Here is a 16,154-nt window from a genome sequence, read left to right as displayed (position 1 = left end):
AGACCAATGCACAGGCACTCTCAGTTGCTTAGATAAGAGCACAAACTCACAAAACCTTCTAGAAGAAAATTGGGTAACACATGAAGAATCTTAAAACAGTTTATTTCTTTAGACACAAGTATTTCTCTTGTATAATTCTACCCTAAAAAAAGATGCAGAAACTCTGAAACTATATATACAAAGACTCCCACAGCAATATTATTTATAATGATATTACAGAACACTTACTATATGCCAGACACAGAGAAGTACTATACATGTATTGATTCATTTACTCCTCACAACCATCAATACAATTGATATTTCCATTTTACAAATGAGAAGACCAAAGCAACAGTTAACTAACTACTCTAAGGTTAACAGCTAGAAAAACAGCTGGTAAAGCTGGAATCAATCCCAGTCTGGCATGGGAGCCTGTGAACTTAACCACTATACCACACTGCCAGGAACCTACTTATGTGTCCCTAAATCATGTTTTCTAAGAATATATCATGAAAGGGATTAAATATTAAATTTTTAAAAGTATTATACAAACCACGCAGAGTATGATCTCAAAAGTACTTGTAAAAAATGAGATAAGCACAGGAAAAAAAAATACCACAGGTATTTCACACAAATAGCAGCAATAGTTCTCGGGGAGTTAAAATTATGGGTGATTTTTCTTTTCTTTTTTCTATTTTTTTGCATTTTCAAAGTGCTTGTAACATTACATATTACCTCTAAACAATAATAGTAAAAGAAACACTACTTTAAAAAATGATTCTTTTGAAGAACATTCCACAAAATGGGAAAAAAATGATATACTAAATTTAAAATGCAGAATATAAAGTTATATGCAAAGTATGATACCAATTCTATAAAAAGAAAGAAATGAAGACATGATTTAACTATTAAAAGTGCTCATCTTTTGGTGGTAGATTATGGGTGATTTGTGGTCAAGTTAATTTTCTCCTTAATGAATACATTGTATTTTATTTATTCTTTAATGTTTATTTATTTTGAGAGAGGGGGAGGGGCAGAGAGAGAGGGAGAGAGAATCCTAAGCAGGCTCCACTCTGTCAGTGCAAAGCCCAACGCAGGGCTCAATCTCATGAACCTATGAGATCATGACCTGAGCCGAAATCAAGAGCCAGATACTTAACCAAATGAGCCACCACCTAGGCACCCCCTAACATATTTTGTAATCAGAAAATTATTATTATTTTTTGAAACTGAGAGAGACTGAGAGCAGGGAAGGGGCAGAGAGAGGGCAGGAGGGAGAGAGGACCTGAAGCAGGCTCTCTCAGCAGACAGCCTGATGTGGGGCTCAAACCCAGGAACTGTGAGATCATGACCTAAGCCAAAGTCAGATGCTTAACTGACTGAGCCACCCAGGCACCCCAGAAAATTATTCTTTTTCTAGACAACTCAGTCTGGCCAGAGTTCCCCTGGCCAGACCCTACCAGACATACAATACAGCTGAGTACCCACTTTCCCTCTTCCTGGGGCTATATGTGGAGGGGTTCCCTTTAACATTTGTCTTTAACAAATCCTTAAAGTCAGCAGGCCCAGTGTACAGTACAATCCTTTATTGCTAACTCCAAGGTACTCTCAGCCTATTTTTAACACTGTGGATAAACTACACACACTGCCAAAGCTTTTGCAAGCAGAGATACGGAAAGGACAGAGTATAATTAAGTGCTTCTGGCAGCACAGTGCTTAAGGAACACAGGGAATTCTGGGCCACTTCTCAGCTAAAACACTAGCTCTACAAGACTGTGTAAATTCACAGCAATCTTCTTTCTTTTCAGTGACTTTAGGCAGAATCACTCTTCACCACCTCGTAAGAGAAAAAGGAAAATAAAGAGGGATGAACTGGAATCTCTCAGGTTCTGTCCTCAGAAACCCAAATATGGGCTAGAAGCCACCTTCCTGTCACTGGCCACAAGCAGAGCTTGTTTACAAAGTCAGTGTAAAGAAATCTGAAACACCAATGGGAAAAAGCCATTTTGGTGTGGTGCCTGCTGCTTAGAATGGGCTGCAAAGAGGGGCACCTCGGTGGCTCAGTCGGTCAAGCATCTGACTTCAGCTCAGGTCGTGATCTCACAGTTTGTGGGTTTGAGCCCCGTGTCGGGCTCTGTGCTGACAGCTCAGAGCCTGGAGCCTGTTTAGGATTCTGTGTCTTCTCTCTCTGCCTCTCCCATGCTCATGTTCTGTCTCTCTCTCTCAAAAAATAAACATTTAAAAAATTAAAAAAAAAAAAACAACACAATGGGCTGCAAAGAGTGGAAGTGGCAGGGAGCAGTAGTCCTGTGGGCCTGATGGGTAACACCTTGGGACCCCCTCACCCCCCACCCCCAACAATCTAGAGAAGCTCTTTTCTCAGCCTCTAAACTGGTTTGTTTTCTTTTTTTTTAACTGGATTAAGATAAAAAGCTGGGAAGCAAAATAAAGTACTCAGCACTGAGGTTTTTTTCTGGGTTAAGCCACAAGTAGTGCTATTGACTCCAATCAAAACATCTGATAAGACAAAAATAAGACATGCACCAACCTGTCACATAGACTGGAGCACAGAACTCTGTAACAGTCAAGAGTTGAAGGAATGTGAGGCACCAAAAGCCACAAACAGACTCAAATTTCTCTCATCTCTATCCCTTACCCTTACTTATCTCTCAGGGTTAAATGGCTTTGGTGAAATTACTTCTTCAAAAGGTAAGATGCCTCTCTTCCTCCCATAAAGCAAAATATACTGTTCAAATATGAGGTACCATTAGCATTATTAAAGGAACCCACATCCTCAAACATACTTTCCCACTAAACCCCAGACTTACATATGCAAGCAGCAGCGAGGAGACGGCAGGCCAGGTACGGGGGATCACAAGTGGGGAACGAGGGCTGGATGATGTAGTTGGCGAAGGTGATGGCAATGATGGCCTGACTGGTGGGCTCAACAATTAGCAAGGAGGCCCAAAGGCGGATGAAGGCAATGAAGCCCCCAAAAGCTTCTAGAATATAAGCATAGCTGGCCCCAGACTTGGTGATGGTAGTCCCCAGCTCCGCATAGCAAAGGGCACCAACAACTGAGAAAAGCCCACCAATGGCCCATATGACTAGTGACAACCCATAGGAGGCAGTGTATACCAGCACGCCTTTGGGTGAGACAAAGATTCCTGAGCCAATCATGTTGCCCACCACCAGGCTGACCCCATTCAACAGAGAGATCTCCTTTTTTAGCTGCATAGTTTCCATGGTCCGTTGAGGTTGCATGCTGACATCTTTCTCTCTGGGCTGGCTGGCCTCAGGAATGAGATGGTAGGTTGGTGTGGGGCTCTCCAGCTCCCTGGCTTCCATGGCAAATGTCTCCTTCACACTTATGTTTCCTGTGGCCTGGCAAAGAATATAAATGTATTAGTCTAGGGCAGGAGCTGGTGAGTCTCTGGTTTAGAGAACTGCAAAGCCAACCTCTTTTGTAGGAATGGCATGCCTTGCACATAGATCTAAATACAATGACCTTGTATCACTTCCCACCACAGGACACAGAGAAATAAATGGAGGTAGGCAGACATCTAGTGCTCCCAAGAAAGATGACAATGACAGGGTTCAGGCGATGGCAACTTCCAACAAGAGGTATCTGGCTTGACACCCAGCCATTAGGTTGGCATTAGGCCTAGCCATAGCACGGATTCTCCCTAAGGTATAGGTTTTAGTCTGGTTAGTTTATGAGACCAGTGCTCTAACCCCTGAGCTACAGAGTCTAGTTTGGTCAGTTTAAAACCTGCAAACCAGGGGTGCCTGGGTGGCTCAGTCAGTTAAGCATCTAGCAATTGATTTCGGCTCAGGTCATGATCCACGGTTCATCAGTTCAAGCACCAATTGGGCTCTGGGGCTCTGTGCTGACAGTGCAGAGCCTGCCTCGGATTCTCTCTTTCTTTCTCTCTCAAAATAAATAAATAAACTTAAAAACAACAACAACAACAACACTCCCAGCACCAGGTTCATAGCCCTAGCCAGCCTGATAGGTCCCTCACTGCCCAAACCCACTCACCTCCATCCAAACATAAACAGGAACTCCTGCAGTATCTAGCCACATGCAGAGAAGTCTGTAGCTACTCTCAGGCCAGCAAAAAATACGAAAGAATATGAGCAGGTGGTGAGAAGGACTAGGAAGATGCTAAGACCAGGGCCATTACAAAGACTAGACCAAGGAGAGGATCTTCATGAAAATACACACCTGTGTGTTGCTAAGTCCACCACTTCCACCTTACTTCCCTCATTGCTGCTTTCCCCGTTCAACACATCTCTTTTTCTAAAGTGCCCAGAAAAAGAGACAACAAGACCAGATGGAGAAAGAACACACAGAGGGCACCCTAACCTGGGGCTCAACTGCTATCTGTTTATTTGTTTTCCTTCTCAGCATGTGCCTCTCACTACCATCTGGGTTGCAAAGAGATTCTCCCAGAATAGGACCCAGGAATTCTGACACTCAATCGGAGCTACATGACTTTTCTTTTTTTTTTTTTTTTTTTTTTTTTTTTTTTTTTTTTTTTTTTTTTAATTTTTTTCAACGTTTTTTATTTATTTTTGGGACAGAGAGAGACAGAGCATGAACGGGGGAGGGGCAGAGAGAGAGGGAGACACAGAATCGGAAACAGGCTCCAGGCTCTGAGCCATCAGCCCAGAGCCTGACGCGGGGCTCGAACTCACGGACCGCGAGATCGTGACCTGGCTGAAGTCGGACGCTTAACCGACTGCGCCACCCAGGCGCCCCGCTACATGACTTTTCTTATCCACAGACCTGGCATCGGAAGGCATCCTATATGGAGATGGCACACACACTACTACTTTTGGTTTAGAGTTGGGCCAGTCCAGAAACCTCAGGAAAATTAGACTCCACACCAATCTTCATATAAAGAACCCAGAATCTGTCAGAGGAAGACAAGAACCTTCCTATGCCCCAGGAATCAGGAATTCAGATCACCTATTTACTCCCCCCTCATGTTCTGGATAAAGGAATCCTGTAAGCCGTTTGATTCCCACCCAGGAGTCAGTCTTTTAAGGTCACAGAGATAATTTCCAGGGATAAGAATGAGATCAGTACATCATCTTCCCAGAAGCCTCTCATCGACTTAACAAAGATGGAGATGCCAGAACCTTACCTCATGGAGCTCAGAGTAAGGGAACCACAGCCACTCAAGAGTAAGTAGTTCTCAGGGAAAACTCCAGTCTCCACAGCTCCATCCAAAACTCCTGCCTTACCTGTTCTGGTCCCCTTCCAGAGTCTGGATTGGAGGCGAAGTGAAAAAACTCCTCTGGGCACTGATAAGCCTTCTCTCACTCCCAGAGTGGAGCCAGCCTACCTCCGCTTAGATGAGAACTGGCTTTAAGGCAGCACCACTCTTCCTTTCACTCCTGGCACCAAGCCATGCAGGTTTCCCTCTGCAGGCACAGACACGTGGGAACATACTTGTTTTCACGTGTCTGTCAGCTGAGCCAAAGCAACCATGAAAACAAACTTGAAAATAGCAGAGGAGCTTATATTCTCCCATGAGTCAGGTGCAGAGAGATCTAGATTGCCTTTTTCCACCCAATTCAACCCAGGGCAAGCAGAGAAACCTGATCCCTGGTCCCAGTGCCCATTCCAGCCTCTCCCCTATTCCATCAAACCCTAGCTAGCTGGCAGGAGGAGGCTGGGGCTCCCACACCTTCTTGTTCGGACTTCTGACACCAGATGTATGGTTTTCCACACATCAAGCAATTTTGCAACACTTAACTTATTCCTGACACTATCCACCTGGAGATCTCACAGGTTAAGAGCTCGGTCCCACAAAACTTTCCCCTCTTCCGATGCCAAATGCAGGTTCAGGTTGTTACCAGGGCTTGCAATATGCCTGGCTATAAATTGAAGGGTCCCACTGCCCCCTCCTTGGGTTCAATTAATTTGTTCGAGTGGCTCACAGAAAAACAGTTTACTTACTAGATTACCAGTTTATTAAAAAAAGATATAATTCAGGGGGGGCACCTGAGTGGCTCAGTCAGGTCATGATCTCACAGCTTGTGAGTTCCAGCCCCAGGTAGGGCTCTGTGCTGTCAGCTCAGAGCCTGAAGCCTGCTTCAGATTCTGTGTCTCCCTCTCTCTCTGCCCCCTTCCCATCATGCTCTGTCTCTCTCTCCCTCAAAAACAAATAAACATTAAAAAAAATAAGAAATAAAAAAATAAAAAGGATATAACTCAGGAACAGCCAGATGGAAAAGATGCTTAGGGCAAGGTATATGGAAAGGGGTGTGGACTTTCCATGCTCTCTCTGAGCAAGCCGCTACTCACCCAGCACCTCCACCTGTTCACCAACCTGGGAGCTCTCCAAACTCTCTCCTTATGGGATTTTTAAGGAGGCTTCATTACAAAGGCATGATTGATGAAAATCATTGGCCATTAGAGATTGACTCAATCTCCAGCCCCTCTCCCCTCCCCAGAGGTCAGACTGAACCTAAGTTACCAATCTCCTAACCACAGGTCTGGTTCCTCTAGCAACCAACCTCCATCCTTAGGAGATCAAGATGTTTTCCAAAAATCACTTCATTAACATAAACTCAGAGGTATGGTTGAAAGGGGATTGTTATATAAATAACAAAAGACATCCATTTCACCTTTATTGCCCTTGAACTATTTCAGGAAATTGAGAACAAACACAAATATTATAACAAAAAGCCCCTATGGCTCTTATATAGGAAATTATAGGAGCTGTGTCTAGAAACAGTTGATGAAGACCAAATATATATTTAATCACAAATTAGATTTAAGATGTAGAAAGATGGTGAAAGCATCACTCCCACTCCAATGACAAGAAAAAGCCAAATAATCTACATAACTGATATGGTTTGGAGTGTTGGGGTTTGGAGATGACGGCTAAGGAAGAATTCTTGGTATGTCTTCAGTACAAAAAAGGTAGTTTCATTAAAGCACAGGGACAGGACCTGTGGACAGAAAGAGCTGCACTGGGGTTGTGCGGAGGAACCAATCTTCTACCTGGGAGTTGGGGAAGGTAAAAGGTACCTGGAGGTTTCCAAACAGACTTTCATATGCTAAAGACACACAGGATCCTAGAGGCCTAGGTATTGTCAAGCTAAGGTTGTTTTTCCCTCTAGCAAAGTATAAACATTAAGATAGTTGGGAGTTCCTGAAAGAATATCATACTCTGCCTATCTCAAATATCAGTCAATGGGCAGTGGGTTATATATTTAATTTTATCTACAGTTCCTCAGCTTTGTTTCTTACATCAAAAGCTGTGACTTTTCTTGAAGCCATCAGAGAGCTAAGGTTACAGGGCAACCAAGTGGACTGAAATTTAAGGAAAAAAAGGCACCTCCACGGAGAGATGTAAGGTCTGGCTGGTCTGTGGCAGAGGGAGAATGATGGGACCAATATACAGGCAGGTAAGTAGAATTCAGGTATAATTTTTAATGAATTACTAAAGGTCTAGCATGGGTTAGGGGCACGTGGGTGGCTCAGTCGGTTAAGTGTCTGACTCAGTATTTTGGCTCAGGTCATGATCTCACAGTTTGGGAGTTCAAGCCCCACCTGCACTGACAGTACTGAGCCTGCCTGGAATTCTCTCTCTCCCTCTCTTTCTCTGTCCCTCCCTGCTTGCTCTCTCTCTCTGTGTCTCAAAATAAATAAATAAAACTTAAAAAAAAAAAAACAATAATAAAGGTCTAGTGTGGGTTAGCAAGAGCATAGACACTTAGACGTTTTTTCTCCACAGATCTCTGTGGATTGGATGCTCATAAAAAATACTAGGCAGGAGGCCAGAGATAGCCTCTCCGTAGTGCTAGTCTGGAGAAGGAAAGCAATCACTATTCCAGGAAAAATACAAAGGTCCACCAGGTGCCCTCTCTAGAATAAAAATCTTTTTTTTTTTTTTAACGTTTATTTATTTTTGAGACAGAGAGAGACAGAGCATGAATGGAGGAGGGTCAGAGAGAGGGAGACACAGAATCTGAAACAGGCTCCAGGCTCTGAGCTATCAGCACAGAGCCCAACGCGGGGCTTGAACTCACAGACAGAGATCATGACCTGAGCCGAAGTCGGGCACCCAACCGACTGAGCCACCCAGGCGCCCCTAGAATAAAAATCTTAACACTGCTGGGGAAAGAGTGGCAAAACTCTGCCACTCCCAAGGCAGCTAGGGCAGGGTGAAAGAAAAATAAAACAACCCTTTATTCCTGGGGGAAGGCAGGACATTCTGATCCAGACCATTAATGATAGCCTACCTCTGGGCCAAGAGCAGGATCACCAAAAAGATCCACACCCCTCCCTTTTCTCCCCCCACTCAAATCCAGAAAAACAGGGCCTGCCTAAGACTGAGGCTGAACCAAGACAACAGAGAATCCCTGCTCCCCACCACCAGGTATGCAAGCACCCAGCAACAACAACAACAAAAAGACCTAAAGCTGAGGGCAAAGCATAAACATTGAAGAAAAACCCTCCCTCCAGCAAACCAATGCTAAGCGCAAGGAAACACCAGAGGAATTTGAAGCCATGTGTGCACCTAAGGTAACCACAAGAACAACAAAACCCAAACCCAACTCAGGATTGATGGAGGGAAGGGGGTAGGAGATGGGCTAGACGGATGATGGGTATTAGGAGGGCACGTGTTATGATGAGCACTAGGTGTTGTATGAAAGTGATGAATCACCGAATTCTACTCCTGAAAATAACTAACTGACTAACTAACTATGATTGGGGCCCATGGATGGCTCAGTCTTTTAAGCATCTAAGGCTCTGGTCATATCTCACAGTCAAGAGATTGAGGCCCTCCTCGGGCTCCACGCCGGGCATGGGGCCTGCTTAAGATTCTCTCTCTCCCTTGGGGTGCCTAGGCGCGCAGTCCGTTAAACATCCGACTCTTGATCTTGGCTAGGGTCATGATCTAACAGTTTGTGAGTTCGAGCCCCACATCGGTCTCTGTCCCTCCCCTGCTTAAGAGTGCTTGTGAGTGTACTCTCTTTCTCTGTCAAAAAAAAATAAAATAAACTTAAAATAAAAGATACTCTCTCCCTCTGCCCCTCCCCTGCTTGCGTGCGCGCATACTCTCCCTCTCTCTCAAAACATAAAAATATGAAATACAAAATAACTATGATTAATACATTAAATGCTCTAATGGAAAAGTAGGGCAGCATACATAAACAGGTGAAATTTCAGCAGAGAGATGAAAACCACAAAAGTCAAAACGGGAAAAAAAGTAAAAACCTAGAACAGTATCAAATGGTCTATGGTAAATATAAAAAAAATACTTTTTGAAAAAAAAAACTCTTTTGGGGGGCCATTTAATTGCTGTAGAATATAGTTGACTGCCTCAAGTAAAAATTCACTAGCAGTGAATTGTGGATTTATAGCATATATGAAAGTGAAATGTATGACAATGACAGCACAAAGACAACGAAGAATTGGAAATTATACTGTTGTAAGGTTCTCATGTGTGAAATAATGTAACATTACTTAAAAAAACTAAACTAAAGGGACACCTAGGTGGCTCAGTTGGGTAAGCATCCGACTCTTGATTTCAGCTCAGGTCATAATGTCACAGTTTGTGAGTTTGAGGTCTGTTTTGGGCTCTGGTTTGACAGCACCAGAACCTACTTGGGATTCTCTCTCTCCTCTCTCTCTACTTCTCCCCCACATGCATTCTCTCCTTCAAAATAGGTAAATATTAAAAACAAAACTAAACTAAAAAGATTAAAAGAAGGGGTGTAAATAACAAGCCAACAGTGGAAATAAAACATAAAAAATACACAAACCAAAAGTAAGTGAACTAGGTCAGAGAAAAATAAATGTCATATTATCACACTTACCTAAAAAACAAAACAAACAACAACAAAGAAAGGGACTCATAACTACAGAAATCAAACTGGTGGTTGCCAGAGGGGAGGGAAGTGAGGGGATAAGCAAAACAAGTGAAGGGGATTAAGATGCACAAACTTCCAGGGGTGCTTGGGTGACTCAGTCAGTTAAGCACCCAACTCTTGATTTCAGCTTAGGTCATCATTTCACAAGATCTGCACTGACAGTGTGGGACCTGGTTGGGATTCTCTCTCTCCCCACTTCCCCCCCTCAAAATAAATAAATAAACTTAAAAATAATAAAATAAATAAGACGCAGATGAAAAGTACAGCATAGAGAATATAGTTAATATTGTAGTAATGGTGTATGGTGACAAATGGTAACCACACTTATCGTGGTGAGCATGCATTGAATTGTGGAATCACCATGTTGTGCAACTAACATAATGTTGTATGTCAACTATACTTAAATAATAGAAATTTTTTAAGAAAGCAGAAAAAAAGACATATGGAACTAATAGAAGCAGAAGACAAGTAGCAAGAAGGAAGATTTTAATCCAACCATCTCAATAATAACATGAAATATAAATGATCTAAACATACCAACTAAAAAACAGATACTGACAGATAAAAATGCAAAACCCAACATGTAGTCTACAAGAAACCTGCTTTAAATATAAAGACATAAGTAAACTATAGGTAAAACGATAGGAAAAAAATAAACCATGCAAACACTAATCAAAAGAAAGATGGAGTAGCTATAGTACCATTATATAAAATAAACTTCAGAATAAGAAATACTGCTAGGGATAAAGAAGTCAATTAATCAAGAAGACAATTCTAAATATATATTTCCTCCAACAACAAAGTTTCAAAATACATAAAGTGATATATATCTAAAAAGAGAAATACACAAATCTACAATTATAGTTGGAGACTTCAAAGCACCTCTCTCAGTTGTCACTAGAATAGACATAAAATTAGCAAGATCGAGGGGTACCTGGTTGGCTCAGTCAGTAGAGCATTCGACTTTTAATCTCAGGGTCATGAGTTCAAGTCCCACACTGCATGTGGAGCCTACTTTAAAAAAATCAGCAAGATCTAGAAGACCTGAAAACGGAATGTGCCAACAACATAGCTCTTGTCTAAGTAATTATGTGACTTCTGAGGAAAACAAACAAAAACTGGCAACTGCAATAGGGTTTACCTCCATCCAGGAGACGGGGGGCAGGCTACGGGTAGGAGGCAGCCTTCTAGCAGGAAAAACACTACTTTGGCTCCTCAAATTTCACAACAGAGTATCAACCCTACTATCTACTCTGTTGGTATCAGAGCACAGTTAGGAACCCTCCCTCAGGTGCTACCTGAGGCCTTTAAGACCAATTCCAACCTACTTATCAGGTCCTTATCACTACACCCCCCCACACCCACCCCTACCTCCAACCCCCGATGTCCCACCCAAGGTCCTATCACACTAAATTCCTTGCAGCTTCCAGAACCTGGAATAGTCCAGGGTTCCTAGAGCCCATCAGACAAACACACCTTTGTTCGTACTGAGCCTCTGCTTCTAACACCCTACTTCTCTCACCTTTTCCCCAACATCCTGGCTGCCATCTTTCTCCACCTATCTCCTTGTGTCTGTAAGGTTTCTAATACATACTTCTGCCTTAGCAGCCACCTCATTCTGTTGCATTTACTTACCTTCAGTCTCTCCCAACTAGTTAGTAAGTTCCTTGTCTGTTTTAACAGCACCCAGTACAAGGCCCAGCACAGGCTTGGTACTCAATCTGTGATCACTCCATAAAAATATACCAAGAACAGGGGCACCTGGATGGCTCAGTCGGTTAAGCATCTGACTCTTGATTTCAGCTCAGGTCATGGTCTCGTGGTTTGTGAGTTTGAGCCCCACAATGGGCTTTGCACTGACAGCCAGGAGCCTGCTTGGGATTCTCTATCTCCTTCTCTCTCTCTACCCCTCCCCCGCTCACTCTCTATCTCTCTCCCCCCACAAAAAATATAAATAAATAAATACCAAGGACAAAAAATAGCTAAAAGAGAAAATACACAACAAACCCTACTAAAAGTCTAACACCTTGAGCCACCTACTCACCTGCTTGCCAGAACAACAAACAAACAAGGCTTAACTAAATGAAGTGATCATTCAGAGAATTCAGTCTGAGATGGTGGTTCTTATCATTTTGTCAAAGTACTTGTTCTTTAGATGATGAAAGAGGAAAAAAAGGATAAAAAGCAACTATGACTACAATAATGGTTTTGAATTCAAGTACATTTAATTAGTTGCCACAGTATCTACATACATTCTCAAAAAGGCAATCCTTATCTGTGAGATGCATTGTTTATCCTATCCCCACAGAAATGGGATGAAAATCAAGGAGCTCATAACTAAGCCACTATCTCCAGCTAAGTAGCCTGGTATCTGGGGGGAAGAGTGTACAACAAAATCTTACCAGATCACCCTCTCTGAACTGGCTATCCTTCTGTCTTCAGTTTTTATCCAATTGATAAGAAAAATCGGTATGTGAAGATCACAAACAGTATCGGATTCTCAGTCTCTCTCACACAGTCTCTAAAATCACTACCTAAGACAATTTCCATTAAATCATTCAGTGTACCCTATAAGTTCCTGTTTTGAAAAACTAGTCTTAAACCCTGCCTGTAAGGGCACAATGCAGTTTTCCAGCAGGTTTTCATACTATTTTACAGGCTCCTCTAAGCAGATAACAAAGGAATTCATCAGACCACTAAAACTGCTTCACGAAAACTTAACCATGAAACTACCACATGCAATTTCAGGGGGAAAAAAGAATCTTTCAGCGTTCAATTACAAGGAATAGTTTACAAGCTGGATTTAAAATCTCTTTTACAATGGGTAACTATGAGGGAAAATGCTGTTGAGAAAAATATCAAAATCTTTTTTTTTTTTTTTAATTTTGTTAACGTTTATTTACTATTGAGAGACAGAGAGACACACAGCGTGAGCAGGGGAGGGCTAGAGAGAGGGCAGACACAGAATCCCAAGCAGGTTCCAGGTTCTGAGCTGTCAGCACAGAGCCCGACGCAGGGCTCAAACTCAACGAACTGTGAGATCATGACCTGAGCCAAAGTCGGTCGCCCAACCAACGGAGCCACCCAGGCACCCCTCAAAATCTTAACTGTGGTAAAAATATAGAGGACTCTCTTTTCTATACACCTCTGAGCTTTATATATTTTCCACAATTAGTATACATTAATTTTCTTAATGTTTAACTGTATCTATATAATATACACACACATACTTACACTCCTATAAAACAAAAAAGTGATGTGACTCTATATTTATCTTTTTACCTAAGAAAATAGGAAACTTAAGATCCAATTCAGTTCCCAATCACAGTGAACAGATAACCTTACTTTCAACAGTACATGGTATCTATTCTTTTCCATGACTTTGGTTTTCAATTTCTTTTTAACAACCTCATTGCAAGTATCTTTCATTATGAACCACCACAATTACTCTTTAGAAAGAGATATAATTTAATATATATACAATTTATATAATACAATGTTATATAATTTTTAATTATATATGAGCCATTCTCATCACTAGTATGCTGTTCATAGTGTGCAAAAATAACTGAAATTCTTTACAAATCACAAAGATCCAAGAAAGTTAACAGAGGACAGAGCAACAACATTCACCTGTGAGGAAATGAACAAACATCACACTTCCATAAGCTGCCTCATTATGAAGGGTCAGGTATTGAGAAGAAAATGAAGCCTCCACATCAAGGCCTAATTCCACCTGTCTGTCTTGGCCACTTAACCTCTGCAACAAAGAGTAAGAGGCAGCTTATCAAAAACGAGCCTAATAAGCAGCTGGATATCTCCCTTTGTAAAATGTATGTTTTATATGCCTGGCAGGGACAGCATTCTCAACTGAGAAGTTCCATCACACTCACAGTGGAGTGTAACTGAAGCCACCAGCCCACACATGTGTCAGAGAAGTAGCTCGGTCATCTCAAAGCATGCATATCTAGACTGCTGCTGCTCCCGGAGTCCCAGGTCCTGTGAGCACTGTTTGCGTCACTTTTGTAGAAACGTATCCACATCCTGGAGGCTACAGCAGGAAGCGCACAAGACAGAGGTCAGGAAATTTCCTGTACCAAGAAGTGCCAAGGAGATAAGTCACATAACTGGTATTTACTTCTGGTCTGCAACAAAAATATGTCCGCAGCCAGAGAGAGAAGAAGAAAGACAGGGAAAAACTGGGTTTGTGGTTTTCCACATACTTGTCAGGAGAGGGAAATCAAATATAAGAACTCAAATGACAGTCTGAGACCAAAGTTGGGAAGCAAAAGCCGTGAGCGCACAACGGCACCTTAGCAAAGTAGGCAGCCTGGGCAGCTTCCTCCTAAGGGCTTCACAGCAAGCAAAGAGAGACGAAAATGAGCTCAGGAAGCACTCAGACTTTCAAAAGTCTGCTGCCCCCAGATCTTCAAATCAGGGAGCAGCTCTCAGAGAAGCACCAGATGGCTGAGCATTCTGCTAACACGATGCTAGATTCGCTGGCAGTGCTTTTTTTTCCCCCATCAAGGGCACAGACTGAATTCTTTTGAACTGTGTCACCAAGCCCACAGCCCAGTGCACACAAGAGGTACTCAAAAACGTCTGTTAAATATTGATTCCTATTTATACCGACCATTACACAACGTGGTACCCACACTGTTTGCCTAGCACTTAGTGAAGAATTCTCAGAATGTTTTACAAATATCTCTTTCCATTTACAACGTGAGATGATCAAACAAGATGACAGGACATGAGACGGGAGGAGGAGCCTTCATGGCAGCAGCACGCGGTTCCCTAGCCCTGCAACCCCCCCCCCCCCCCCCAGACAATCTCGCAGCATCCCAAGCTCTGATCCTGCAGGACATTCTCAGAATCTTGCACGCCGTCTTTCTCGCTTGCAGAGTTTCTCACAGCACAGGCTCGCTTTCTTCCCGTCACGCTCACCCTGGAGCACCTCTCAGTCTCTTACACAGCGTCACACTCGGGGCCTCTGTCGCCAGAGTCTCCGTCTCAGTCTCTCGCACACTCCTGGAACCACCCTCACACGCTCAGAGAATCACCCTCAGGCTCTGGGTTTCACACACACAGCCTCCCGCTAGTCTGGGGGGGGGGGGGGGCGTGCCTCACGCACACCGAGTCTCCTTCACACCAAAGTCTCTCCCGTACTGTCAGCATCATCTCACACACACTCGGCGTCATCTTCTCACTCACGGTCTTTCTTGCACACTCACAGTCACCCTCAGACTCACGGGGGTCGCTCACACACACACACACTCACACAGACACAGTCTGACACGCTCAGTCTTACACTCAGGGTTCCCCACACTCCTGGAGCCACCCTCACGCTCGCGGTCCCTCTTACACGCACGGCGTCACCCTCTGGCACGCTCTCACCGCGGCGTCTCTCACGTGCCGCTCGCCCGCCCGCCCGCCCCGCGCCTGGGTTGGCGGGCCCGAATTCCGCATGCGGCGACTGCGGCGGCGCGGAGAATTCGGCCTCCAGGACGCGGCCCCCGGCCCCGGCCCCGCGTCCCCCGCGCGCCCGCCCGCGGCCCGTTACCTCGCGGTAGCCAAGCGCCGACAGGATGCTCAGTAGCTCGACCGCCACGGCCGCCCGGGCCGCTGAGGCCCCGCCCCCGCCACGTCACGCGCCGCCGGATCGCGACAGCGCGCGCCGCGTCGGGACAGGACGCCTAGTTCCGTGCTGAGTCCGCAGGCGGCGGCGCCTCTGGGCCTGGGGGGCATCGCGGCGGCCTCAGGGATCAGAAGGCCCTGCTCGGTGTGCCGTCCCAACGTCTGCGTGTACTTGGCTGCCTGTCCCCAGGCGGGCCGTGACCTGGGCCCAACCACCCTCGCTCTAAATGGCCCCCGCAGCCCGTTCCTTTATGGCTGTTGGCCATACAGCTTACACAAGTTGCGCTAGATAGCCTCCATACCTCGTTCTCAGCCAACCCCTCCGCTACGCACCCTAGGAAGACACAGACCCAAGACGTTTTCTCCCAAACTCCTAGCTCAGCCCAGCTCCCGTCCATCGAACCGTCAGCAAACACATGGACACTAACTGGCTTCTGTAACCAACCCCCCCCCCTCCCTAGGGCTCAGGCTGGGGGACATTTTTTGATCCTTATCTTGTCTGACCCTACTGACACTCTCTTGGGGGAGCTGCACCCTCCTATCCTCTTCCTCTACCTCGGCTGCTGCTTCACCATCTCCTTCTAGGGGTCCTTTCCTTCTGGTAGCTCTGGGGCTCTTCTAGGGTCTCTCTGACCTCT

General features: G+C 44.4%; 1 protein-coding gene across 2 annotated transcripts in view; it reads right to left on the bottom strand.

The window, feature by feature from the left end:
* Positions 1-15,493, bottom strand: part of SLC7A6 (solute carrier family 7 member 6) — a 35,694-nt gene extending 20,201 nt beyond the window's left edge. Inside the window, exons 1-2 of one of the 2 annotated variants that reach the window (XM_047078636.1) lie at positions 15,443-15,493; positions 2,811-3,366 (exon numbers count right to left, since the gene is read on the bottom strand). In XM_047078636.1, coding sequence (XP_046934592.1) covers positions 2,811-3,330 — 520 coding nt within the window. In that variant the 5' untranslated portion in view covers positions 3,331-3,366; positions 15,443-15,493. Of the gene's footprint in view, positions 1-2,810; positions 3,367-13,515; positions 13,664-15,442 lie in introns of those variants that run through there. The other variant, XM_047078637.1, reaches the window with a different exon arrangement.
* Positions 15,494-16,154: the final 661 nt, after the last annotated feature.

The sequence above is a fragment of the Lynx rufus genome, unplaced genomic scaffold, assembly GCF_022079265.1.
Source record: "Lynx rufus isolate CCGP_SWC_20201006 ecotype Redwood Valley unplaced genomic scaffold, mLynRuf1.p SCAF_16, whole genome shotgun sequence".
Lineage (NCBI taxonomy): Eukaryota > Metazoa > Chordata > Mammalia > Carnivora > Felidae > Lynx > Lynx rufus.
The sequence above is the reverse complement of the archived record's forward strand: the minus strand, read 5'-3'. Positions and strand labels throughout refer to the sequence as shown.